At 44.3% G+C, this 26,999-nt stretch overlaps 1 protein-coding gene across 1 annotated transcript; it reads right to left on the minus strand.

The window, feature by feature from the left end:
* Positions 1-224: 224 nt before the first annotated feature.
* On the minus strand, positions 225-25,207 carry LARP6 (La ribonucleoprotein domain family member 6). Its single transcript, XM_029575393.1, has 3 exons — positions 24,540-25,207; positions 7,527-7,737; positions 225-1,772 (listed from the first exon to the last, which is right to left on the minus strand). Exons 1-3 carry the CDS (start codon positions 25,118-25,120, stop codon positions 729-731), a joined length of 1,836 nt encoding a protein of 611 aa, XP_029431253.1. The 5' UTR covers positions 25,121-25,207; the 3' UTR covers positions 225-728.
* Positions 25,208-26,999: the final 1,792 nt, after the last annotated feature.

The following is a 26,999-nucleotide window of genomic DNA, read 5'->3' on the forward strand; positions in this document are numbered from 1 at the left end:
AGTGCATAGCCTCAGTAGATAAGGGTAAAAGCCCTATCCCTAAAAAAGTTTGGTTAAGTACTTACCACCCTTTGATTAGTACTAGAGCTCCTAACTTCATCCGTCTGAATGCTAGCTACTTACTACAGAAAAAGCCATTTTGATTTACCTTAAAGAAAACAGACATTGGATTATCACATGTGCCTGTAACAAGGACTTAAAGAAAAAAGCCACACCACACATCCTACTGCCTAGGTTTTTTTTTTTGGGGTTTTTTTTTTAAACTTTACACACAATATATACATAGTTTGTGTTTTAGTTGTGGTGTTGGAAGCACAGGACAACTAGTACCCAAAAGACATCAACTCTATTCAAGCTTTCCAGCACTCTTCAAGCCATAGAAGGCAGACAATGTTCAGGATCTTGGGTGTCCAGCAAGGTAGTACTGCTGTTTAAAAAACCACAAGAGCTACCATTAACATCTAAGACCCAGCTACAGTCCTGAAATGGTTTTAGATTTAAGATGTTTTCTGCCACCTCTACAGTAAATGTAAGTTGAAAACAAGGGGTTCTTTGAGCTAAAAATAAAAGCTCATGGTGTAATGATACAGATATACACATTAAGAGTTGTTTATAAACAAAAACATTAAAAAATTAAATAGACTTAAATTCAGTCAAAAAAATTCCACTCTTCACAAGGCAGAAGTAAATTAGTGCTCTACAGTAATATTAAAACACTATTATAGATTCTATGTTGGCTTGTTCCTCTCTCTTCCATTATGGAAACCTTTTGTACCATCAGGACCTTTGGGTAACCTCACTACTCCTGGAGGTAATCCATCAGCATTCTGTATTTTCCGCCCTAGCATGGGGCTACCAGCTGGACTTCTCTCATATGTTACAGTCTGAGCCCGCCTCCTTTGTACCCATGGACTACCAGAGGGAGTGATGCTGCTGTCTGAAGAGTAGTCTGTGCCTTTCCTCACTAACTGAGGACTTGCATCATCTTCGGCAAGTGGAGATTTCTTTATAGCTTTATGTTGCACAGATGGGCTGTTCCAGGGGCTCACTCTAGGTGAATTGTTAGGGCTCAAGTGGTTGTTCTGATAGGTGGAAGGGCTCAGCTTATTAGCAGTTGTATATTTCCGACCCATCATGGGGGATGTGGGATTGCTATCTGGATCAGAAGAACTGTATACTGGAGACTCGTCACCAATATATTGGAGTTCTTCAACCCTCTTATTGAGGGATTTATTTTTGCGCAGGTTCTTGCTGGGATCTTCGTCATGGTTCTTATCTTTTGGGACTTTTTTCTTTGGAGGTTTCATGCCTATTAGGACAACCTTCATGCCAGTCTCATTCTCTTTTTCACTGGCCATGGATTCATGGGCTTTTATTGCAGCTTCAACCTCTTCAAATTCCACCACTGCACATTCTTTTGTTCCAATTTGAGCATATCTGCTGCTGAATCTCTTGACATCAGGGGGAAGATCTCTGCCAGGCTTAAGAATACGAAGAGATGAGATAACACCAAAACTTCTGAAGAGCTTTAGAAGATGTTCAAAAAGTTTCTCTTGCACACCTCCATTTTTCTGTTCCTCATTCACAGACTGTAGATCTGGCAACAAGTGAAGATCATAAATTAGCAGCATTTTGCTAGGGAGATTTTCACTAGGGAACACTGGAACTGGGTCCTTTCTTCTAATCTTTCTGCCTTCTTCATTCAGCTCAAGAATGTTAGAGTACTTCATAGCATAGGCTGTGGTCCTCCAGTCCCGAGTAAGATGTTTTACCTTAAAGACAAAAAGCAAAACCATCGCATAGACTCAGATCTCAAAGTTCTATACTCAAGTCAGTTGCCTTGCTAATGCAAGTATGGGAATTTAATTAAAACAAATTCAGGAATATAATGGGGGAAGTAATTGTAGACAGACAATGAACACTTTCCTTATTTCTATAACTAGATTTTCCAGTCATTTTGTTCAATACACTGAGGCTGGGGCTGCGTATGGAGCAGTAAAAGGTTATAGGATAAGGATGGTCTACATTTGTCCTTGGCAGGAAAGAGGATGCTAAGTGAGAAATTCAGATCATACATTGTCAGCATTTAAAACTAGGCGTGGCAGAAGGCGGCCAATGAGATTGATTGGGATACGGCAGTATCTGGCTACAACTTGAGGCCAGGAAAGGAGGGAGTAGCAGCGTATGTCATGTCAAACAATAGCTGAGTAATAGAAATACAAGACACATGGGGTAGGGAAGAAGCATTATGGGCTGTCCTATAAATGGAAGCACCATCTTCCTTTTTATCTGTGTGGTCTATAGGCCTCTGATTCAGGCAGAAGAGCTGGACAGAAATCTGGTTGAAGACATCCAAAAGATAGAAAAGGGAGAAGAGTTGCTTGGAGATTTTAATCTGCTGGATGAAAACTGGAGTATCCCTTCCATGGAATCTACAAGATAGTAGATGCCCTTCAACGGGTTCTGCTCAAATAAATAGTAATGGAACCCATGAAGTAAGGTGCAATACTCAACTTAGAGACTTTATCCCCATTTTTGAGCACTGTCTGCATAGATACTATAGTTCTCTAAGCTGAGTGCATGAGCGACTGCTGATATTTTGGAGCATCACTCACAGGTTTTACATGGTCACTCAAATATTTCTGTGCTATATACAGAGATGCAACACTAATACTGGTGCTCAAAAATTGGTTTAAAAATATTTTTTTTTCTGAGCATAATATTTGCACACCTTGACACTCCTTGGGGCACTAATAAGTACCCACCTGAGCACCAGTAATCAGATATATGATTTGATAGCACAAACAAGTTACAAGATGACCCAAATTTTCAATTTCAAAAATAAACCATCAAAATGGGGGATGTTCCTGGAGGAAGAGCTAAAAGACTGGGAGAAGATGGGTGAGGTGGAACAGTGGGCCAAATTCAAAAGGAGCTATTACATCTGGTTCTCAGGGGAGGTGGCTGAAATAAAGGCAAAGAACAGCGTTCAAGGATAAAGAATCCCACAGGGAAGAATACCTGCTGAAACTGAGGGAGACAAACAGATCAAGTCAAAGAGGTAAAGTGAGGTGAAAACATTTTTCAGATATATCAAAGAAGGGAGACCCGAAGTGGTATAGTGAAATTGAAAGGTGACCAGGAGCACTGTGTGGTGAGAGACAAAGAAATGGTAGAAATACTTCAATTCAGTATTCACTGAAGAAAACACTAGAGAAGGACTATTGCTGGTTGAAAAGACTGAAGATTGGAGTTTCGTCCACCAAGCCCCTTTACAGAAGAGAATATATAGAAGAGTAGGAAAACTGGAAGTGGACCAGGCCATGGGGCCAGATGAGGCACATCCCAGGATACTAAGGGAGCTCAGAGAAATGCTGGTGGGTCTGCTGAAAGAACAGGCGCCGGCGAGCGGGGAGGCCACCCTCCATCCTGGGCCCCCGCGAGAACTGAAACACCAAACTGAATGGCAGGGGGAAAAAAGATATGGAACCAACAGCAGGAGGTGAGGGAAATGAATGACTGCGATGTGTGACCACGCCCCCCCCGACATCACTGGGAGCCCCAGCGACGGTTGAAGAGCGCTTCACCATCAGGCGCCGTGACAAAGGGGCTCTCCCCTTTGTGCAGCCCTTCGTGCAACCCTTGTGCTTCTAAAAAAACCAAACACCTTTTATATTTTTCTGTAATTTAACCTTTATTCCAATTCTTTACCTTTTCTTTTCGCTTGTTAACAATTTTAATTAGAAATGTTCATTGTATTAGACTATGGAAATTTATTTCCTGCTATTCTGTTTAATGTAAACCGGTATGATTTACATCGGATGTAAGAATGTCAGTATATAAAAATTAAAAACAAACAGTTCAGTAGATCCATGGAAATGGGAGTGGTGCCATGAGATTGAAGAGTGGAGATGGTCCTGCTTCACAAGAGTGGGAGCAGAGAAGACTGGTAACTACAAGCAGGTTAGTTCACTATCCTTTCCTTCAGGCTATCTACAATCCCGAGGCAGCATGGAAACACCAGGGGAAGGTTCTGTCAAGATGAAAAAAAAAAAAAGTTTATTTTGATTGGGCGATTAGAGAATTTGATAGAGGAAGAGAGAGTGTTTGATATGATTTACTTGGATTTCAGCAATGTTTTTGATATGATCCCACATAGGAGGCTCGTAAATAGAATGAGAAGCTTGGAACTCTGCACCAAGTTGGTGGACTGGACTACAAACTGGTTGACTGACAGGAGAGGTCTTGTAACGGTAAAGAGAACATATGCCAAAGGGAGAACCTTGTTAAGGAGTGCCACAGGGAGTGGTTCTGTTCAATATATCTTTGAGAGTGACATTACAGAAGGGATAGAAAGTAAAGTTTGTCTATTTGCAGATGATACCAAGATCTGCAGAAGTGGATACTCCTGAAGGAGTAGAGAATGAAGAGTGATTTAAGAAAGCTTGAAAAGTGATCAAAAGGCTTGGCCAAGAAGTGCAGAGTCATGCATCTGAAGTGCGGTAATTGGAAAGAGCTGTATGTAAGGAGGGTTCTGTTTCATTCACCTTTTTTGCTTTAGAAGAGACCTGGTCTCAAGCTGCAGTTCTGTCATGCAAAATTTCTTCCACATACCTCACTCAAAATGAGTGTGATAATGGTAGCAAGCTAAAAATGTTTGAAAAAAAAGTTAAAAGTCTGAATTATTGAGAAGTTTGTGACAGTGTTATGATACATGATATGTAACAATTATATAATGTGTACAAGGTATGTGGGGATAAGTGCAATATAACAGTTTGTATACTTGTAAAATAAATGTTTTTGAATATATGTATTAATGAAAGTGTTGAGATCATTTGGTAATTCAGTTGGGAATAGGATGTTATTTATTGATTAATGATTCCCATAGTGGTATTGAGGGTTAGAATTTGGGGGGGGGGGGGGGGAGAGAAATCAGATAGATGTTCTTTGTTGTGTGATAGTGGTAGCAACGTTCAGGGCTTAGTTTGTGGGGAACTGAGTTCCACCATTTCTTTTCTGATTTAAGAGGCAGAACAGCAGGCATTCCAGCCCCTCCTTTCCAGGCAGCTGGTAGGAAAGAGGGAAGTATAAAGAGAAGAGAGCAGCCATTGTGCTCCCTATTTCAGCCATTCCCCTCCAAATTGTGCACAGAACAGGAGGGGAGAGTGTGATCCTGCAGCCTAAAGAACAGATACCAAAAGAGAGGTTGAATTAGCCCAAGTGTGAAATTTGTGAGCAGTGGTGCAAATGAAGGCTTCAACCCTGGCTACCATGCTACTGGCTCACAAGTTTCAATTTTTTGCTAATTCAGCATCTGTGTGTCTGTTGTCCAGGGCTTAAGTTTCTGAAAGATCAAGCAAGAATGGTGTTTTGCCAATTTCTTCCTAGGACCTGAAGAGGAGGAGGAGTAGAGCAGATTGTGTAAGTCATTTTTAGTGGGCGCTGTACAGATAGGAGTTGAGCACTGGTGGGGAAAGAGGATGAGAGCGAGAGTGATCAGTCCTGGCCCCAACTCCTTTGCAAGTGTCATTCCATGAAGTTAGCAAGTAGCACATTTAAGACTAATCAGAGAAAATTCTTTTTCACTCAACGCACAAAGCTCTGGAGTTTGTTGCCAGAGGATGTGGTTAGTGCAGTTAGTGTAGCTGGGTTCAAAAAAGGTTTGGATAAGTTATTGGAGGAGAAGTCCATTAACAGCTATTAATCATGTTTACTTAGGGAATAGCCACTGCTATTAATTGCATCAGTAGCATGGGATCTTCTTAGTGTTTGGATAATTGCCAGGTTCTTGTGGCCTGGTTTGGCCTCTGTTGGAAACAGGATGCTGGGCTTGATGGACCCTTGGTCTGACCCAGCTTGGCAATTTCTTATGTTCTTATACCTGGTCCGTACCCCCCTACAGTTATTCCTTTTTAACCTACAAATTAAGCCCTGAAGACATTTAGACTCTCCTCCTCAATTTGGGTAAGAATCCATGCATCCAGTCATCACTGCCTCTGTGGACAGTCATACACAGACCTGGTACGAAGCCTTCCTCACAGATTTTCTACTATAACTCACTTCCCTCTTTCTAGAGAGCTAACTTCCATATAGACAGTTCTTCTGTCTTGAGACTCCTTGCCCTATCCCAGTGTTCCCACTACTGCCCTGGGGGACTCCTAGCCAGTTTAGATTATTCATGTTCATTGTGTACATCCGTAAAGTTGCATACAACATTGTACCCATTCATAGTGGATATCCTGAAAACCCAACTGGTGGGTCCTCCAGGACAAATCTGGCAGCCACAGTCTTGCCAACTCGCCTCTTATTCTCACTGCCTTGACCTTCTCTCCTTTCCTCTCTGGCTCCAGCAATTCTTACCACCAGCTTCCCTCAATCTCAATCACTCTCTAGAAGATCCAGCTATTGACCTCTGTCTTTTCTCCTGTTCTCCACAGCCCCATCAGAATCTGCTGTGGAGGCTGTCCTTTCCTATAATCTCATGTTCTACTTTGAACACTTGTACCATCCCTCGGTACTGTAAAATCTCTCAAACCCCAATCCTGCCTAACTTCTAGTTTGCTTATGCTTCTGCACCTGTCCTGCAGAATCCCACTCATGCCAATTTCAAAATCATGTTTACCACCTTCTAAATCAGCCACAGCATCACTAAGAGTACTATGTCCATCTCGTGGCACCCTAGCCTCCAACCCCAGCTGTTGGTCCATCACACTTCACTCCCTCCTCAAATAGCTACTGCTCTCCTGCTATATTTACAGCCCAGCCCCTGGCTGACTTATGGCAAGTCACAAATGAGAGCAACGAAAGGGAGGATGAGCCATGACATGCTACACAGGTTGGAGCTCTTTAGATTGTAAGAGACCAGTTAACAGGGACATGATAGACCTTTATTAGAAGGAGTTGTGTGAATGAGTAACATTTTATCCTTTAAACACACTAAAACAAGGAGACACTCCATGAAACAAACAGCAGATTTAAAACATTGTAGAAAGTACTTTCACACTATGCACAATCATGCTCTGGATGTGATCAAGTCGAGAGCATAGTAGGGTTTGGACAAGTTCCTGAAGGGAAAGTGCATAAAACGTTATGGAAGTAGGCTAGAGAAAGACATCACTATCCCTGGGGGTAAGTGACAAGAAATAGATCTACTGTCCGACAGGATGCCTGGCTCAGCATGACACTTATGTTCTTAAGTCATGCTTTTTCAGAAAAGTGAGCAGAAAACTACTCTATTCTCATTTAGACTACTTTCCCCTCCGACCCAGGTACCACTCAACTCTTCAATGCTATCTTCCTCTGTTGCATTCTAATGTCACTTTCTACAACCTTCCCTGATGCCTCCAAAGCATGTGGTAATCAGACTGCTCCTCACGGCTCTACTGCTGAATGACTTCTGCCTATTAGTTTGTACAAGATTTAAATCTCACCGATGCTGTTATGATCATGTAACTACACTGGCTGACCATTTGCTTCTAGTGACAAAGTCAGGGTTATAAGAAGAGAATGCTTCCTGAATACAATACCTTTTTGAATGATGTCAGTAGCTTAACACTGACATATCCCATCTTGTTTCTCCTCACATGCTTTAATAGAAATGCATCTTTCTCCAAGTTCTCGTCAGAGAAGTAATACTCAATTTGTGCTATGAGCTTCTGTATAAGGTCCTCATCAGGGGGTTTCCAATCTTGGTCCAAATCATCAGCATCATTTTCTCCTCCACTAGTCGCAGTCCCACTGGAACAAGGAAAGATGGACATCAGTGAAATTGCATACAATCCTATGGGCCACTTTAAAGAGTGAAGACCTGGCTTCATTTTAATCTCATTCACAGAAAGGTAACAATCTTCATAGCATGAATCTCATACTTTCAGTGTTAAGCCAGCAAAGATTCCCAAGAATTACATTGCTTCGATACTACTGAAAGACAAGTAGAAAATGACCCTCAAACATTGAACAAGTGATAAAAGGCTTGGTTTTGCTATACAAGCAATAGGAGATTATTTCCAGAGTAATAGAGAGAAGCTTCTTGTAAACAGTTCTGTACAATACTGAAAGTTAGGGGGGGGGGGAAGAATGTTTTTGCTACATGGTCCCCAGACTGGCAAGAAATTTGACTAGTGCTCACTTATGACTTCCCTAGCAATCTTCTAGGCTCAAGAACAGAGAAACCCCATCCCCAAATAAAATTGGTATGAATGTAGTGTAGGCTTATACTACAGAGGCCCACACCTCATAAGGCCAAAGTAGGTCCAGACTGGTAAGAGAAAAAAATAACTAAAACAGTCTCTACCATAGTAGGATTTCATCCACCCATGTTGGGCACAGAGATAATCAGAGCTTATAGAGCTCTTCAGTATCTGCTCATGCCCACTTCCCCCAATAAAAAATGTTTAGTAAAACAAGGGGGCATGTACCAACAAGTGACAGATTTGCATGTTTTGCCACAGATGCAATATAAAACTCAAAGCTTAGGGCCAAAAAACCCCTCCTAATCGTGAGATTATCCATTGGCAATGGACCTTGTAGTAGCCAACTAGCTCTTCTTTAGAGATGTTTATGCTGCTGCATCCAAGATTTTGAGCAGCTTACAAGAAATACACACAGTGTCCATCCTACCCTCTCTTCCCCACAAACCAAATTGCAAGCTCTTTCAATTAAGATTTATCACCACCATCAACAGCCAGACAAGGTAAGCTTGCCACCAAATGGAGGTTTGGGGTCTGGCCATATGGTATGTAAAACCACCTGAATTCACTTCAGAATTCTCTAAAGCCATCATTAAAAAGCTGAAGGAAAAAAACACAACCTGTTTGGAAGGGGTGTCTGAACTGCATCCTTTTGTTCTAATAAATTGGCATGTATAGGGGGAAGGGAGGATTATAATGAAATAAGGAAGCTAAAAATGTTGGGTAAACCAGTGGCTTCAAGCTTGATAGGTTGCCTGTCATTAACTGCCCTCAAAAACCTCACCTAGGTCAGAAAGTTCTTCTGTTAAAGCCTTGTATTACTGACAGTGTTGCTGTTGACAAATGCTGCTAATTAGACTAAACATGGCAACTTTTAGGCCTTTATCAGGCCATCTAATTCCAAAATAGAATTTCAAATATGTTACAGGAATACTCCTTTCCAACATAAGGCAATGTTCTCCAGCTATTTTGAGCAGTTTTGTGGAAGCCTTTGATCTAAAGGCTCTCCTCCTTGGGGAAAACCTCTGCTGAAGAGGTTACAGAGATAGTAATTCATAGTTGATGGGCAAGAACAGCTTATGAAGGACTAATAAGCATCATACATAGCCTTTAAAGTTGAAGGCTGACCCTACATGGTAAAGAGCCATACCCTAGAGGAAGGCAAGGAACTGCAAGCCAGTGGAGAGAGAAGCATCTCGAAAATAAACTCCCTTATGGATTGGCAACACTAGTTTCTCTAGATTACACATGGCAGATGACCATTTGGGAAGCAGACCACCAACAAAAAACACAGTGGGAAAATTCAGCCAGTATACAGGCATTGCCGGATACAGCAGTTCTAAGGGGCCTTCTGAATCTAGTCAGTGATCACAAATTCAAATCCTGGCAAATTTAAGGATTTTTTATATACCGCGGCACATCACCTCGGTTTACAGATAACAATAACTCAAAGCGCCTTACAATACAACATATTAACTGTTAAAATAAGCAACAAAGTATAACCATAAACTAGGAGAATAAACATCGATGTTATGAGGGTGGCAAGGACTCTGGGGAGAAAATATCATGTACAAAAGGGGTAATTGTAATTTAAATGACTTAGTATTAGCACTAACCACCCATTTTGGAGGCTGAGACCTGCAGCATCAAGCTACTGCTAGAAGTTACATGGAGTCAGGTCTTTGGGGGGGGGGGGGGGGGGGGGGGGGGGACACGGGACACCGGGAAGAGTTGGCTTGGGTAATCCAGGAATTGTCAGCTTTCATTTTCATCATGGGAAGCCTTTTGGAAAGGGACTTTCACAAAAAACAAAAAAAAAAAAAAACTGAGGCATTCTGTCAGTGGGTGGGAAGCATTTCAGAGCGAGCCAGAGAGTTAACTGCATAACTTATGGAGTGATAAGTAATTCTGTTACCTGAACTTTGGTATAAAAAAAAGTTATAAAATAAAATATAAATGTAGCTAACACTGATCAGCCCATAGGGCTTTACTAAAGTTAGCCGGTTTGCATTAACCGGCTAGCTTTAAGACAGCTGGATATATTCAATGATGTGAGCGTGCCACTGAATAGCCATATCTGGCTAACTTAACTAGCTGTTCTATATGGCTATCTACCTCTTATTTTCAAACTATGTAATTTTCCATGAAAAGTGTAGGTACAACTTTCCCTGCAGCAAGTTCCAAAGTAAATACACTTAACTGGTGTAAATTGTTCCCAAGAACTGTCCCAATGCAAACAGTTTGAAAGTTAAAGGGGGGGGGGGGGGGAAGGGGTTTAGAAGTAAAGCTTCTTATTCAGGAAGAAAAAAAAAACCCAGCATAAAAAAGGGACTATTTTATGTTTAAACAATTTTTATTGGGTTTTCCAAAAAAAACAAAAAAACCACATTCTCAGAGGAGGGTGGTTTCAGATCCCTCCCTGAGTCAAACAAACCCAAACAAGTGCAATGTTTCCCCCAACGGATATCCCATCCCAACCCTCCCCCCCTCCCACCTATAATCCATCACGATACAGAACAGACGGATATAAGGCGGCAATGTTCGCTTGGTCGCCGAAATGGACCATATGAATGTATGCGTGTCATCATTCAGTCATTCAAAACAAGACTCCGTGCACGGTGGGTAAGCTGTTCGAGGTAAGGGCCCCAGATGCTTGAGAACAGGCGGTGTCGACATGGAGAGCCTTGCGCCGCCATGCTTTCCAATGTCATCATAGCGTGTAAGTGGTTCCTCCAAGCCCAAAAGGATGGTACGTCAGTGGACCTCCAAAACAGCAGTATAATTTTCTTCCCCACCAAGCGAGAACCAGGATCTCAAACTCTTATTGGGGAAATACAACCGAATAAAAACCACAAGGGGGAAATAGGCAGTACCAAGTCAAGTAGATCTGCCATATAGTCCACAATCTTGCGCCAAGTTATGAACCGAGGGGCATGTCCAAAAAACATGAGACAAGGTGCCCTCAGCCTTTAAAATGTTGAGATTATATCCCACTTGTTTTGAGTCCATCTGCATACACTAAGGAAAAGGAGATTATCAGGTAAGTAATCTCAACATTTCCTAGCGTGTAGCAGATGGACTCAAAACAAGTGGGATGTACAAAAGCTACTCACGGACTGGGCGGGAGGCTGCCAGAGGTCCGTTTAGGATTGCCCTTGCAAATGCTGTGTCCTCCCTGACCTGAACGTCCAGACGGTAGAACCTGGAGAAGGTATGGAGGGAGGACCACGTCGCCGCTTTACATATCTCTGCAGGCGACAGCATCCTAGTTTCTGCCCAAGAGGCTGCTTGCGCTCTGGTAGAATGAGCCTTGACCCGTAGAGATGGTGGTTTTCCCGCCTCTACGTAGGCTGCCTTGATAACTTCTTTCATCCAGTGGGTGATGGTTGGCCGTGAGGCCTCTTCTCCTTGCTTCTTCCCGCTGTGAAGGACGAACAGATGGTCCGTCTTTCGTACTGCTTCTGACATTTCCAAGTATCTGGCCAGTATTCTGCAGATGTCGAGATGACGCAGTATTTGACCTTCTGACTTCTTCAAACCTTCCGTGGTTGGCAAGGATATGGTTTGGTTGAGGTGAAATTGGGAGACTACTTTGGGTAAGAAGGAAGGAACCGTGCGAAGATGGATAGCCTCTGGAGTGATTCTGAGGAATGGATCACGGCAGGACAGTGCTTGTAGCTCTGAGATGCGGCGTGCTGAATATACAGCCAGCAAGAACACCATCTTCAAGGTCAACAAAACGGAGAGACAGGCCTCGAAGGGGTCTGAAGGCGGATCCCGCTAGAAATTCCAACACTAGGTTGAGGTTCCACAGGGGCACCGGCCACTTCAGTGGCGGGTGAATGTGTTGGACTCCTTTCAGAAAACGTGAAACGTCTGGGTGTGTGGCGATGCTGTTGCCATCACTCCGGGGACCGTAGCAGGATAGCGCTGCCACTTGAACTTTGATGGAACTGAGGGACAGACCCTTCTGAAGTCCATCTTGCAGGAAATCCAAAATGATAGGAATCTTAGTGGCATGTGGATTGGTACCGTGAGTTTCGCACCAGGCTTCAAATACTCTCCAGATCCTTATGTTAGTGATGTGGAGAACTTGTGTGCTCGGAGGAGGGTATCTATTACTGGCCCCGAGTATCCTTGTTTCTTCAATCTAGCCCTCTCAAGGGCCAGACCATAAGAGAGAATTGAGCTGGATCCTCGTGGAGGATGGGACCTTGCCGCAGCAGGTCCCTGTGTGGAGGCAGGGGTAGTGGATTCCCTGCCAGTAGTCTTCTCATGTCTGCGTACCAGGGTCTTCTTGGCCAGTCCGGTGCCACTAGAAGAACTAGGCCTCTGTGCCACTGAATCTTGTGTATAATGGCGCCCAACAGGGGCCATGGAGGAAAGGCATATAGCAGGATCCCCTGAGGCCATGGCTGTACCAGGGCATCGATCCCCTGGGATAGAGGATCCTGCCTGCAGCTGAAATAACTGGGTACTTGAGCGTTGGACCTGTCCGCTAGTAGGTCCATGCCCGGCGTCCCCCACCGATCCACAATCATCTGGAAAGCTGAGGGAGACAGCTGCCATTCCCCTGGATGTAGGCTCTCTCTGCCGCGGCGTTGTGGACGGCGGATATGTCCTGGAGATTTGCTTCCGCCCAAGTCGTCAGGGGGACTATTTCTAAGGATACCTGTTGGCTTCTGGTTCCGCCCTGTCTGTTGATGTATGCCACCGTGGTGGCATTGTCTGACATCACTGACCGCTCTGTTGCGAAGTCTGTGGGAAAATCGCAGGCACGCTAGCCTGACTGCCCGTGCCTCTAGTTGGTTGATGTTCCACCCGACTCTTCTCTGTTCCACCGCCCTTGGGCGGTGAGTTCTTCGCAATGTGCTCCCCATCCATTCAGGCTGGCATCCGTAGTGAGCAGGGTCCAGGTTGGGGAGGACATTCTTGACCGGCTCATGTGGCCGGGCTGCAACCACCACCTTATCTGATGCTGCACTCTGGCTGGTAGAGGTAGGTGTGTGGTGTAGTTCTGTGATCGTGGGCTCCACCGAGATAGGAGGGCGTGTTGTAATGGTCTTATATGAGCCCGCGCCCATGGTATCACTTCCAGAGTGGATGCCATAAGGCCGAGGACCTGTAAGTAATCCCAAGCTGTGGGCCGGGTGGCGCTCAGCAGGGCTTTTAGATGATTCCGGAGCCTTTATCTTCTCTTGGAGGTCAGGCTGACCTTGTCTTCCTGGGTGTCGAATCGGACTCCTAGGCTTTCCAGCGACTGAGAAGGCTGTAGGGAACTCTTGTTCAAGAGTACTACCCATCCTAGGCTTTCCAGAAGAGCTATAACTCTGTTGGTTGCCTGGCGGCTCTCCTCTGGTGACTTCGCCCAGATCAGCCAATTGTCCAGGTAGGGATGGACGAGGATTCCCTCCTTCCTGAGGGACGCTGCCACTACTATTATGACCTTGGTAAAGGTCCGCGGCGCGGTGGCTAACCCGAAGGGTAAAGCTCGTAAATAGCGCTGATGATCCCGATGGATTGGGATATGCAGGTAGGCTTCCGACAGATCTAGGGATGTGAGAAACTCCCCTGGCTGTACTGAATTTGACAGACCTCAGTTTCCATGTGAAAGCTGGGGACCCATAGGTATCGGTTGACTGACTTGAGGTCCAGGACGGGCCGGAAAGTGCCCTCCTTCTTGGGCACGATGAAATAAATGGAATAATGCCCAGAATTAATCTCCCTTGTAGGCACTGGGATTATGGCCTTTAGGGACAGGAGCCTCTGCAAAGTGACATCTAGGGCCATCCTCTTGATGGGCGAACAAGGAGATTCCACAAACCTGTCCAGCGGAAGCCGAAGAAAATCCAGGTAATACCTCTCTCGGATGATGGAGAGGACCCACTGATCCGAGGTAATCGACCCACCTGCGGTAGAAGAGGGACAGCCTGCCCCCTATGGCCGCGACCCCTGGATGGGTCGGCTGATTGTCATCGTGGGGTACGGCTGGGACCCGAACCGGTTCCCCTCTTGTGCTTAGGCCAAAAGGACTGGTTCCTGGCCTGCGAATGAGGTGCTTGGTAGCGAGTCCTGTAAGGGTTGAAGCGCTGAGAGTTTCTACCACTGGATGGCCTGGGGAAGGGGCGCTGGTTCCTCCTTGACCGGTCTTCTGGTAGACGGGGTAATGGAGAGGCGCCCCATTTATTGGCCAGTTTCTCAAGGTCACTGCCGAACAGGAGGGATCCCTCAAAGGGCATTCGTGAGGCGCGTCTTGGAGGAGTCGGCCGACCAATTACGTAACCAGAGCTGTCTCCTGGCCGCCACTGAGGATGACACTCCCTTGGCTGCCGTACGGACTAGGTTGGAGGCTGCATCAGTGAGGAATATGAGAGCTGATTCCATTTCTTCTCCCGGGGTGTTGCTCCTAGCCTGTGATAAACAGGAACGTGTCACCACGGTGCAGCAATCCGTAAGGACATGGCTGCCACCTCAAAGGCTTGTTTCAGAATGGTGTCCATGCGCCAGTCATGTGTATCCTTGAGGGCCGTCCCCCCCTCCACCGGAATGGTGGTGCGCTTCACAATTGCGCTAACCATGGCGTCTACCTGGGGGCACGCCAGCTTCTCCTTAGTTGCCGGGTCTAAGGGATACATGCCAGCCAAGGCCCGACCCCCTTTGAATGAGGCCTCTGGCATATTCCATTCCAGATCGATTAACTGCTGAGCTACTTCTAGGAGGGGAAAATGGTGAGACGTTTGGCGCAGGCCCTCCAACAGGGGGTTCATTCTCGGTTCCTCTGGGGCATCATGGCCCAGAAGAGCTAGTTCCGACAGGCATTGAGAGATCAGGCCTGGGAGATCCCCTCTCGAAGAAGCGCCTCATGGTCCGATATGGTTCAACACCCGAGGGAAGTTCTCCCTCCTCGGGGGACTCGTCGTCTTCCTCAGGGCAATCTGAATCCCCATAAGTGGGGGTCCCGGGTGGCGCGTGGCCGTGCCTAGGCCTTGAGGGTCCAGGGGCCGGGTCATCCGGTATGCATGGACCCGCTCGGGGAGCAGCCTGCATTGAGACAAAGGCATGAATCCCCTTGAATAATTCCACCCAGGAGAGCGAAGCAGGATCTGGTCTGAGGGGTACCAGGTCCCTCTGGGTCCCCAGCTGGGTCCAGGGTGTTCCCTGAGGAACTGGCAAGTACGCTGGGCTGTGACTGGTCCTGGCCTGAACTCCCAGGGCCTCTTCACATTGGGCAAATAGGGAGTCTGCTTCCTCCTTCTGTGTGGCTCTGAGGTTGCATGCCGAGCAGAGGCTCATGCCTGATGTTGGAGGGGTCAGCTCCGCTGATGCCTGGGCTCTCTTACGCTCCCATGTGCGTCTAGGAACGGACGCTTATCAGCGGGCGCCTATAAACGTGTGCCTAACAAACCAGGCAGAAAAATGGCGACCTCCGTGGCGGATTGCCACCTAGGCAGACTCTGCAAAGCCTCACTTCCTCGGAGACCAAGTAAAGATGTATGCCTTTCCTCGTCTTCGGCACTTCCCGGTTGCGACCCGGGCGGTCTCCGGCTGCGGGGGGGAGAGGGTAAGTACCGTCACCGCCGCGCTCGAGGAAGTGCACCCGCTGCCTCTGGGCTGCACCCGAACTCGTCTCACTCGGGGGCCAAGTCCACGCCGGGACCGAGGCTGCCTCTATGCCGTGCCCAAGCCCTTCTCACTCTGGGGCTAGGTCCCTGCCGCGAGCCGGCCACCGGACCGAGGCACTTACCTCCAAGGGACCACTGAAATCGCCTCGGGAAACTCAACTGGGGGAGGGGCTGACTGGTATCACCGCAGGAGTGCGGGGCTCATCTTCAGGTAGGTGTCTTCTATGAATTTAGTCGTGTAGAATTTGGAAACACGCTCAGCGAGCGTGAGGGAGCTCCAAACTGCTTTGGAGACGGAAATTACTGAATTGCTACACTTCCTGATCAGTCTCCAACTGCTAGCACGAGCACACTATATCCCACTTGTTTTGAGTCCATCTGCTACACGCTAGGAAAGGGACTATTTTAAACCAAGGAACACACTGTCAAGCTTGCTTATGAAAGACTTAAGTTAATTTTCTGCTATAATTGACACCTTGATACAACTATGTACCAACTAAAGATTCAGAAATTATGAGGAATTGGAAAGTCAAAGAATAAAACCTATGGACAAACTCACAGGTGGTTTCATGTGAAAGTAGGATGTCAGCGCGTCCATCTGGACTAGGAGAAAACCCCCTCCCTCAAAGAGGGAGAATTGTGTTGCAACACTAGCTTTTTTTTTTTTCTTAGCCAGATATTCATGGACATTACCAGATGCAGGGATTCAAAGATTCCTCTAAGACTTACTTGCCACAGAAGAAATGTATTTGCCATGTACTTCTCCACTCTCTCCTCCCATTCCTGTGCAGTCCTTTCAGAATCCTCCCCAGGGCTGAAGATGCTGTCATCTTATGACCCTGTCCTACCCTGCTCATAAGTTATCACAATCCACCTGCCTCAGGCAAGGAGATTTTTGAAGGCTTGACCAAAACGGGCAAGTTAAAAACGCAACACAAATATAAAATATGAATGGATTAAGTAGTACTAACACCAATACAAAAAAAAACCCCCATACAGGAACAAATCACAACTATGTTATCAAACCACAAAATTAAAGAAAAATGTAAACATTCAGTGCATCAAGATGAAAGTTTCAGAATCTTAATTAAAAATGTGTTCTGAAATTCTGAAGGACATTTAGACTATCTGCTTTTAATCAGAAGTACAAAGCAGTTACTACAAGATTAAAAGCTACAAACTCCTCCCCCTCAATCCCCTAAAGTTGAAAACAAATCCAACCCTTACCAAACCAACTTTTGTTCACCCTATCCACCCTGCTGCTAACCCTCCCAAGCACAACTCCATATTTAAGATTTTATATAACCATACCATACAATGTTGATCAGGGTGGTTTACAATGTAACATTCACAATGTTAAGACAATACGACTACTTAGAACAATTAAAACCAATAAAAGTCAAATATACAATGAAATTTCCAGAAAAAAATGCCCAATTAGATATAGGAAAAAGTTTCCATGTGACCACTAGAAGGTATTGTATGCTATACACTTGGGGCAGTGTAAATAAATGCTAGATGGATGAGACTGGCATGGCTTGAAGGCCTGTATGAAAACAGCTCCTGTAAACATACATTTACTTACAGCCAAAATACTTCTGACATGAAATGTAGTCAAACTTTTCTAAATCTGGGCCACTGAAACTATGCTTAAAATCATTGAGTGGCTTTAGTTTAAGACATACAACCTTTAAGCTTAGGATCTCTAATCAAACTAGAAAAAAAGCCATGACTGCAATTCATGTTATTTTATTCCTAGAAGTCATGGATGGTGATATCAAAACTTAGTTTGCATTATTTTTCTGAATAAATTGCCCTAGAAATCATGCAGTGTTTGTACTGCTGTTTCCTCTGCAAATTGAGTAGTCATGCAAGAGAGACTGACAACAGCAACAGTCATTGGAGCCTGGGAGGAAAGGTGTTTAAAGGAAGGATTTTACCATCCTTACACATCAAGCTGGGTCTGATGAACTTTGTCAAGGCTATGGACAAAAGGTAAAGCAGCCTTCAAGTACCTCCGTGGTAAATTTCCAAAGTTAAGTGAAGCTAAGATAAAGGAAGCTGTCAGTTGACCCTCAGATTTGTGAACTTCTTGAGATGCAGTTAACCATGTATTGCATGGCAAGGAAAAAAAAAAAAAAAGGACATGGAAAGCCTTACAGTTAGCAGTAAATTCTCAGAAATGGAGGCATACAAGTTGTTGGTGGAAAACCACCTCAAAGCATACAAAAGTCTTGGCTGCAAATTGTCAATAAAGATGCATTTTTTGCACTTGCATCTAGATTTTTTTGCCAAACAGCAGAGCAGTGAGCATGAAGCGTGATTTCACGCAGACATTGCAGCAATGGAAACAGTATCAAGTCAAATGGAGCCCATCTATGTTTGCAGACTATTGCTGTACAGAGACAAGAGATGTTCTATTTAATGAATTCAAGAGACAAGCCAACTAACTACTAAATAAGGACTAAAACGACAAGGGTAAGTCAGTAAGTTATAAATCTCTCTACTAAGGTAATAAAACATCTGTAATACTGTCATATTCCATAGATGGCAGCACCTTAGAAATGCTTGTGTACATAAATAGTTATTTAAAAACTGTGCATGCGCAGGGGCTGTGTACACAAGGAAAATGGCTGCCGTGTTGACAGATTGTAAGGTTGAAGAACAACGTGCTGTTGTCCAATTTTTATGGGCTAAGGGCTTAGTGGCAAAAAACATTCATAAAGAAATGTATCCAGTATATGGAGAGAAATGTCTCTCGCGTAAAGCAATTTATAACTGGACTGATAAATTTGCACAAGGACGTGCCAACGTGAACGACAAACCAGACCTGGTCGACCTGTAGAGATTGCGACAGAGGCAACTGTGAAGCAGGTTGAAGAGATGGTTTGCGCTAACCAGAGGGTAACAATTGACGAAGTTGCCAAAGAAGTTGGGTGTTCACGGATTAGCATATTCCTTAGTGCATGATGCACTGAACTTTCGCAAAAAGTCTGTGCAAGATGGGTTCCCAAACAGCTGACTGAAGACAAGAACAACCGGATGGGTGTCTGTTGGAAAATCTCTGCCGTTATGCAAACGAAGGTGAATCAATGATGGCACGTATTGTTACTGGTGACGAGTCGTGGGTGCACCACTATCAATCAGAAGCGGAACGAGATTCCATGCAGTGGAAGCATCCACTAATCACAGACACCGAGAAAGCTCAAGCTTGTGCCTTCTGCAGGAAAGGTGATGTTGACTGTTTTGGGACCGAGATGGGATACTCTTAACCAGTTTTCAGAAGCGTGGTGAATCTGTTAATTCGGCTTCCTACTGTGCTACTCTATTAAAGCTTAAAGGAGCTATTCGTAGAAAACGCCCAGATCTGGAATTCTGCAGATTCTTCACGATAATGCCAGACCACACACTTCGAATGAGACTCGTCAGACAATTGCGAACCTGCACTGTGAAGTTCTTGAACATCCACCATACTGTCCGGATTTGGCACCCAGTGATTTTCACTTGTTTGGCAAACTGAAAAGCCATCTCGGTGGTAAACATTTCACCAGTGATGAAGAAGTGGAACAAGAGGTGAAGCGCTGGTTACGATGCCAGCCAAAAGACTTTTACGCAGAAGGTTTTGATGGATTTTTCAAACGCTGGGACAAATGTATAAATGTTCGTGGCAATTACATTGAAAAGTAGTTTGGTTTTTCCAGAAAAACTGTTTGTAACTATGTTCTACGCATGAGCCCACCCCCTCCCACTGTCCTGCCTCCCACCCACACCCCCCCCCCGTCCTCCTCTTCACCCTCTCCCTACTTTCCCAGCCCCTTCCCTCACCCTCCAGATCCACCACCCTTAGTTCCTGTAATTAATGCCCCCATCCCTCCTTGTATTCTTATTGTATATAATTTGTATATATATATACTTAAGTGTATTTCATGTTACTGTATGTATAGCAAAAGACCCTGGCTACCCTCCCCCCAGTTCTATTATTAGTTACACTGTAAAGCCCTGTTGGCTATGTTCACGTTGTATGGAAACCAATGTGATGTTTTTCTTAACGAATGTCTGTATACAAAAACTTAAATAAAAATAAATAAATACTATATATTTCACAGGTAATAATTAATCTTTTGCATTTAAATAAATTTCATGAATATTAATCCCATGTATGTTTGTGACTTACTGACTTAGCCTCGTATGTATATACACAAAGTAGTCAAGTTTTTTTTTATAATTCTTACAGTATTACATAAACAGGACAGGTGAAATATGCAACCAAACAAAAAGACAAGTGTACAAAATGATTAAAACTATCTACACTCTATATGCAAAAGACAAGATGTTAAATATAAAAGTCTCAGAAAACAGCAGCCAGTTGATTTGTATATTTGAAAACATCTCTCCCTCCTTTCCTCCCTCCCCTGACACTCCCTCCCTCCAATCAACCCTGTTACCTAAATTATTTTATCAACAAGTCATATTGTATATATGTTATATGCTATAATTTGATTTTTCCATGTATCTGTTATAATTGTTACCATGTTATATTGTTATCATGTTATAATGTAAAATAGGGCAGAACTCGCCCTATTCTCTTAGTTACCTGGAAACCGATGTGATATCTCGATTGAATGTCGGTATATAAAATAAATAAATAAATATTTGGCTTCAGCACATGATCATAAATGGTACATTTTATTGCTGAAGCAGACTTAAAAGTTTGTATACCAATGTAATGGGTCAGACAAATTCAAGCATCTGTAGACAAACTGAAGAATTTTGAACTTGATCCTGGGAACCAATGGAATTCCTCTAATATGGGAAAAACACGATCCCTTTACCTAACCACCTATCTGCTCTATTTTACAGGAGCTGTAACTAATGAATGTGTCTGAGGTAAGCCCTGATAACTAGTAGCCTGGATTGCCAACACTTGCTTTATCACTGAAGGCAGTTCTTTGACAGGTATGGATGCAACTGGCTTGTTTTCTGCATGTTAAGAGGCTTTTACAACAGCCGAAATGGGTTGTTCCATAGAGCGCTGTTTAGCAACACCACAGTACGACAATTCTACCTTCAAGGACGAACTCTGTCCCCACCAATACTAAGATGGCCATCCCACACATCTCAAGTTTTTGCATTTATTTCAGCTGAATCTTTAACCAGTCATTAACTTTGATTAGGCAGTTAAGCAGCATTTATAAACACCTCACTTACATGGGGCAGAGCCCATTCTGCTGGCAATCAAAACAGCATGCACATGCAAGAATGAACCTGGGTATGAGAGCATTTGTGCATGCCCTTCCCCCACAACAGTCTCAGGGTGACTGGAAGTCACGTGCTCCCAGTATGGAAATTGGATGATTTGTTTTCTGTGGCTGCTTTGAAATAGTTTACTGGCATCTGGGAAATAAAAATTTTTTTTAGAGTTTTAAATTGAATGTTCTACTTAGCTGTTTCAAAATAATTCTTTATTAGGACTGTTTATACTTCCTTTACTGTTTGATGTTATGAGGAATAATGGATATTTGTTCCCCCCCCCCCTGTTGTACTGCATAGAGTCTGGCTTGTTGTGATATCAGTTTTTAGAAGGGAGCTAGGCTTATTTTTAGCCAGGAAGAGGGGCCCAAAACAAAGTATGGATTGCAACAGATACCATTTCCATTGTGCTGATTAGAAAAATAGTCATTAAAGCATAAAAAGTCACACACACACACACGTGTGTGAGAACAAAAGGAGTAATGCAGTAATTGCTCACATTGGTCAACAAAGCTAGCACCATGTACTGGACAGTCAGTGTAAACAAGAGCTGGGGCAAAATTTAATCAAAACAGACCATGATAGGTGGCTATCAAGAGCTAGCAAATTAGTAGTTGTGTCAACATAAGCATCAGAACAGGATTGTCCACCTGGGCTGACCAATTTTTTGCCCTGGCCATCTGCCCGATGTCATGCAGTTCTGCGAGATATGTAGCTCAGCAGATCTTTTGAGCTGACTTGCATGGCTCATGAGGGAATTAGTTTGCTGAAAGAGAAAATAGTGGAGGACATGACTCAGGAAAGGGAGGGGATTACCAGGCTTGTTGATTGGGAGGAATTTAACAGGCTTGCAAGCTGGGGGGGGGGGGGGAAGGCTGTTGGTGAGAGCATGCAGGTATGAGAGTGGTGATGTGAAAGGGAGCAGGACCACAGTACGGGGGAGGGTAGGAACACCACTCCTCTCCCTTGTTCTTTGATTGGGGCAGCTGCTGTGACAAAGGAAAGAGAAGCTTATTACCCAGTTTTATTAGTGTGTACGCATGTCAGATCTGAGTTTGAATGTTTTTTCTGTACATCACTTAGGTCATTTTGTGTTAAGCAATTAAGTTTTAATAAAATGTAAGTTTATACAGAGAGAGACTGGCTTCTTGGGGATTTTGCACATGTGTAATCTGGTGATTATATCCATCTGTTCTGTACACGTGAATGAGCTGAGGTATTTTGTTAGCTTGTAGAAATCCTACAGCAGTCTTGTTCATTGAGGTTTTCCAACATGTAGTGTATTGGTATTCTAGGGCCTGGTATAAATTGCAGTGCTGCCTTTTCAGGGGTATGATGGTTGCTGTTTGGAGTCTGAGAGTTAGTTCTGCTACATATATAGTAAGGTTTTTTGGGGGGCATGATTTTATATTTCATGATGTGCCTGATCATGGAGAGAGTTTGTATTACTTAGATGACACCAGATGGAGATGTGTATTATTGATCTACAGAACTGGAAATACAGGATTTATATTTTGTCTATTTTTTTATTTTATCAATTTTATATACCGACATACATATTGATTTCATGTTTGTTTACAATGATTAAAAAATTCAGCATTCATTAACATAATTGTCACTCTTACATTAAAACATAACATGCCCTTAATCAGTAAAGATATAAAATAAAAAACAAAACTACATAGAACCTTAACCCAAATATTACTTATCCATAAAACTAAAATTAAATAACACTAATTAATAGAAGTAAAACTGCCTTAAACCTATTTTAGTCATAAAATATACATTATGATAAGTATTCATGTAAGGGAAAGCTGTGTATAGGTATTAATTAGCTTGAATAAAAGCCTGTTCAAATAGCCAAGTTTTTATCTGCTTCTTAAAGCTATTTATATTTGCCTCTGTTCGAATAGCAAGGGGCAGCGAATTCCAAACTTTGGGTCCAGCCAGAGATAATGATCTTTCCCTAACTGAACTTAGATGGGCTAATTTTGGTGAAGGTATTGTTAATAAAGCTTGACCAAGTGATCTCAGGATGTCTTGATATACAATGACAAGAATGAACCTCACTCAGAAGCCAGGGTACGTCAAGCTCCAAGTTTACTGAGTACTCTTAATACTTGCATTGCATCAAATGGCTTCTTTTTTTGTAGGGTATAGGCATAATATATACAGACAACATATCAAGGTGAGCTGTGAAGCTTGTTTTGTCATGTGAGTGGTATCCAAACAATTAAAAAAAATGTTTCTATAACTTTAGGCCACATTTTCTTGATCAATTACATCTCTTGGTACTTGAGCTTCTCTATATATACATAGTACCCAAGAACCTTTGTTTTCAGTTTTTAATGTTTTCCCTGGGGAAATAGTGGTAGAAAAAAACTACTCTTACCCGCTCCTCACATGATTCTCTCCTGTTTGTTATAAACACCGATAAATTCTTGGGGAAAATAAAAAAACTGCCACTTCTATTTATAATACTATCAGGGACAGTGCAAGAGTGCCCTAGACAAACCTAACTGGTTAGGTGTGCCCCGAGGACTGGATTGAGAAGCACTGCTCTAAGTGCCTAGTTTTCCTTGAATGCCGATTTGTTTTTTTCTCCTTGACCACCATGTTTGTTTTTCTAACATCAAGCTTTTCTTGAAAGAACTAGATATACACCAATTTATGTGAAGAATGCATGTAAACATCAGGTAAGAAACTGGTAGTGGGAGCCGAGGACAAAGCTTGGCTGGCATTCTCCCCCCCCCCCAAAAAAAACTATATATATATATATATATATATATATATATATATATTTTTTTTTTTTTATTTTTTTTTACTGACCCTGTCTGTTGATGGGAAAGAAAATGTTTTAAAACTCCAAGACACTGTATTCTTGAAATGGAGAATCCTAATACACGATTAGCAAACCACCGATGCCTGTGTGACGAATGCCACCTACTAGAGGAACAGAGGGACGAGAGCAGGGATCCCCATTTACCTCATTCCTATATAGATACTATAATGCAGAATGGGTCAAACAGGATCCCCATGCCTCATCAGGGCAACGGGGGTCTGGAATCCTCTACAAACCCCAACACGCTCAGCCTAGGTCAGAATGCTAGACATGCTTCTTCCGACGGCCGGCCAAGTCCAACCCAGATTTCCTGGAAAGCCCTCACCCAAAAGATGCAGGAACTGATGCAATATCTGATTTTCAGCGCACATCATTCACAGGACAGCCACGCCGTCTCCGCTCCCTGCCTGCTTCCTTCGGACCCCGACAGCCCAAGGGGGCTTCGTATTGAGACGGACGTGTCCGAAGGAGCTACAGAAGCCGCCTGGAAAGTCCATGTCCTAGCTACCAGTCCCGTTGTATTAAACGCAGCGAATGAAAGGCCCTGATTTTTCCCCCCAGATCTTTTTTGTTTTTAAATTCTGCAGCTGGCTAAAGTCAGACTTACTATTATAAAGCCATGAAGGAGCAGCGTACCTGTATCTATCGCTTCTACCGTAGTCATCCTCGCTGCAGCTTCCCCCTTCCACCGCATATGACAGATGGTTTTCCACAGAGTTGCCTTCTTCCTCCGCCGCTTGGATGGCTACCGTGATCTGCACCTGGGCGTCCGCGGCTCGCAGCTCCGCCTCGGGAGGACTCCCCACTCCGCCTGCCTCAGACTCCACGAGCATTGCGGCGGCGGTGGGAGCGGCGGCAGCCCGGGGCTCCTCCAGGCGTCGAGCTGGGCAGCCCGAGCCGGCGACAGCCGCCTCCGCCTCGCGGCTGTCCTTCGCCGCCATCTCCATGGGATCGCGGGAGCAGGGGCCGTACAAGCGCAGGTTGTGGGCCAGCAGTGCCTGCCAGAGGCGCCGCAAGGCGGCCGCACGCTGCAGCGACTGCGCCTTCCGCCTGGAGCAGCCTCTTATAGGTGCCGCTGCCGCCTCCCGCCCGTTGTTACGAGCCCGAGGATTGGACCGTGGCGCCTTGGCCAGCTGCCCAGCCCAGAGAAGGTCCTGCACTGGGAAAGGCAGCAAGAAGCGGAGGCAGCGAAGGGCGAGCTGAACGAGGGAGTACATAGTGGAAGAAGGGGCGCCGACCAAAGCCAGCGGCCCACCGCCGCTCCCTCCGGGATTTTTATCCTGCGGCGGGCACGTTGGGAATGCGCCAATCAGCGAGGCCGTTGCTCTTCTCGGCTTCCGATTTGAACAGTAGGCCTCATGAAGTCGGGCCTAAAGGATTTGGGAATGCGAACATGTTTGGGCGACATAGAAGCCAAAATTGTGCTAATAAAAAGCTTCATTTTGCAGAACTTTTGAATGTCTTCCAAATCTAACTTTATTTTAATTACACAGAAATAAACGTTAATAAAAACTATATCGCTATTGCTCTATATATGTAAAAGGCGATACCTTTTTATTTAACTTAATACGTTCAAGTGGACTAACAACAACTAAACTACTTTAGCTTTCTTTTAATAATAGTTTATTACCCATTCACAATTGTCTAAACCAACGGAACAAGAACTGAAGGCTTGTTTCTTGTAACCCCACACCTGTGTGCCTATCCGGCATGGGTGGGGCCATAAAAGAATTTGTTACGGTTCAGGGCTAGAACGTATCACCTAGCCTATCGGGGGATTGGGCATCCTCCGGTGGACCATCGCTCCAGTCATGTGGTCTGCCGTGTGCGGCTGTGACAGAGCTGTGCTCGGCAGACCACGTGATATGTCCTGGGCTGGCCTGGGTGGCGAATACCTGGGCCAGTCCGACATCCTGAATCCGCCGCTGATGGCAGGCTCTTTTAAGATGGGAAAATCCCCTTTCAAACTGTAACTGAATGTTACAGAGTCTATGGCACAGAGAGTAAATCTTCTCTCTCTTTTTTCAGGGTAGTGAAACACCAGATGGGTGTCCCCACTGATGTTGCTCTCCCTTAGGGTTAGCAGATCTGGATCTCCTTGAGTTTACACAGTCTCTTTAGTTATCTCTCTAGATCCCTGATGGGAAGGTTCCCCTTTCTTGAAACAAGCAGTTTTCTTCTGGCAGGAAGGAAGGGCAGACAAAAACTTCCTCCTAACAAAATAGTTCTTTTCCCCAAAACTGATATTAATGTAACCGTCTCTTTTTAGTCAGTAAGGAGGCCCAGACAACTGATCCGTAAAGATAGACTTTTATTGCCAGCAAGATGCAGCTAAGACAAAGGCTCAGTACAACTGCATGCCACGCCCCCTCGGGAGCAAACTTTTATGCACTTTACAACTCTTATCTTTCACACATGCGTTCTGATTTTTGCTGAACAAACAATTCACAAACTGCTGAACAAGCATTAGCTAGCGTGGTCCTCTAGGAGGTGTAGCTTATGATCATATTATCGTTTCGTCATTTAATTGACGTGTTAGACATTTTACAGCGGCATTCGTATTAATACAATACAAATTATTATTCCAAAATGGAGTTACGTTACGTTACGTGTTAGTGCGCAACTGCGTCATTACGCATTACGTGTCATTTGCGTTGCAAACATTAGTACGTTCAAAATGGCTGTGCGTTTCACTGCTGGCATGATTAGTCGGAAGACTTTCAGTTGTTTCATTCTTCGGGGGGCCACGAAATTGAACCCCTTCATTCCCCCCTTTGATACTTCAACTTCGGGTAGAAGGCAGAAGTATCACACTTCATCATCTGGGTAGTAACTGAAATGACAAACAAGAATTAATACCAGTGTCATTAGATTTGAGCCCTAACGTGTTGCTGTGTCGTTGATTACTTCACGGGTTTGAGACGGGTGGACCCTATTGGTGTCACCCCCCTTTGTAGCCCGACTTACCACAGCGAACAAAGTGGCTCAGTAATGTTAGTTACTCAGAATTTATGCAATTTATAAGTTAGTGGTTAGATACTCATTATCAGAATCAACATCAGGAATATCTGAATCATCGGTAGTGTCGTAGTCAGA

Source organism: Rhinatrema bivittatum, chromosome 13, assembly GCF_901001135.1.
Source record: "Rhinatrema bivittatum chromosome 13, aRhiBiv1.1, whole genome shotgun sequence".
Classification (NCBI taxonomy): domain Eukaryota; kingdom Metazoa; phylum Chordata; class Amphibia; order Gymnophiona; family Rhinatrematidae; genus Rhinatrema; species Rhinatrema bivittatum.

What these genes read in the sequence shown, in the direction of transcription:
- LARP6 (XM_029575393.1), bottom strand. Translation starts at nt 25,120, where the DNA reads ATGTACTCCCTCGTTCAGCTCGCCCTTCGCTGCCTCCGCTTCTTGCTG. An exon ending in GGTAGAAGCGATAGATACAG is followed by an intron (nt 7,738 to 24,539) that starts GTACGCTGCTCC and finishes TCCTTGTTCCAG; the next exon opens with TGGGACTGCGACTAGTGGAG. An exon ending in TACTGACATCATTCAAAAAG is followed by an intron (nt 1,773 to 7,526) that starts GTATTGTATTCA and finishes TTTGTCTTTAAG; the next exon opens with GTAAAACATCTTACTCGGGA.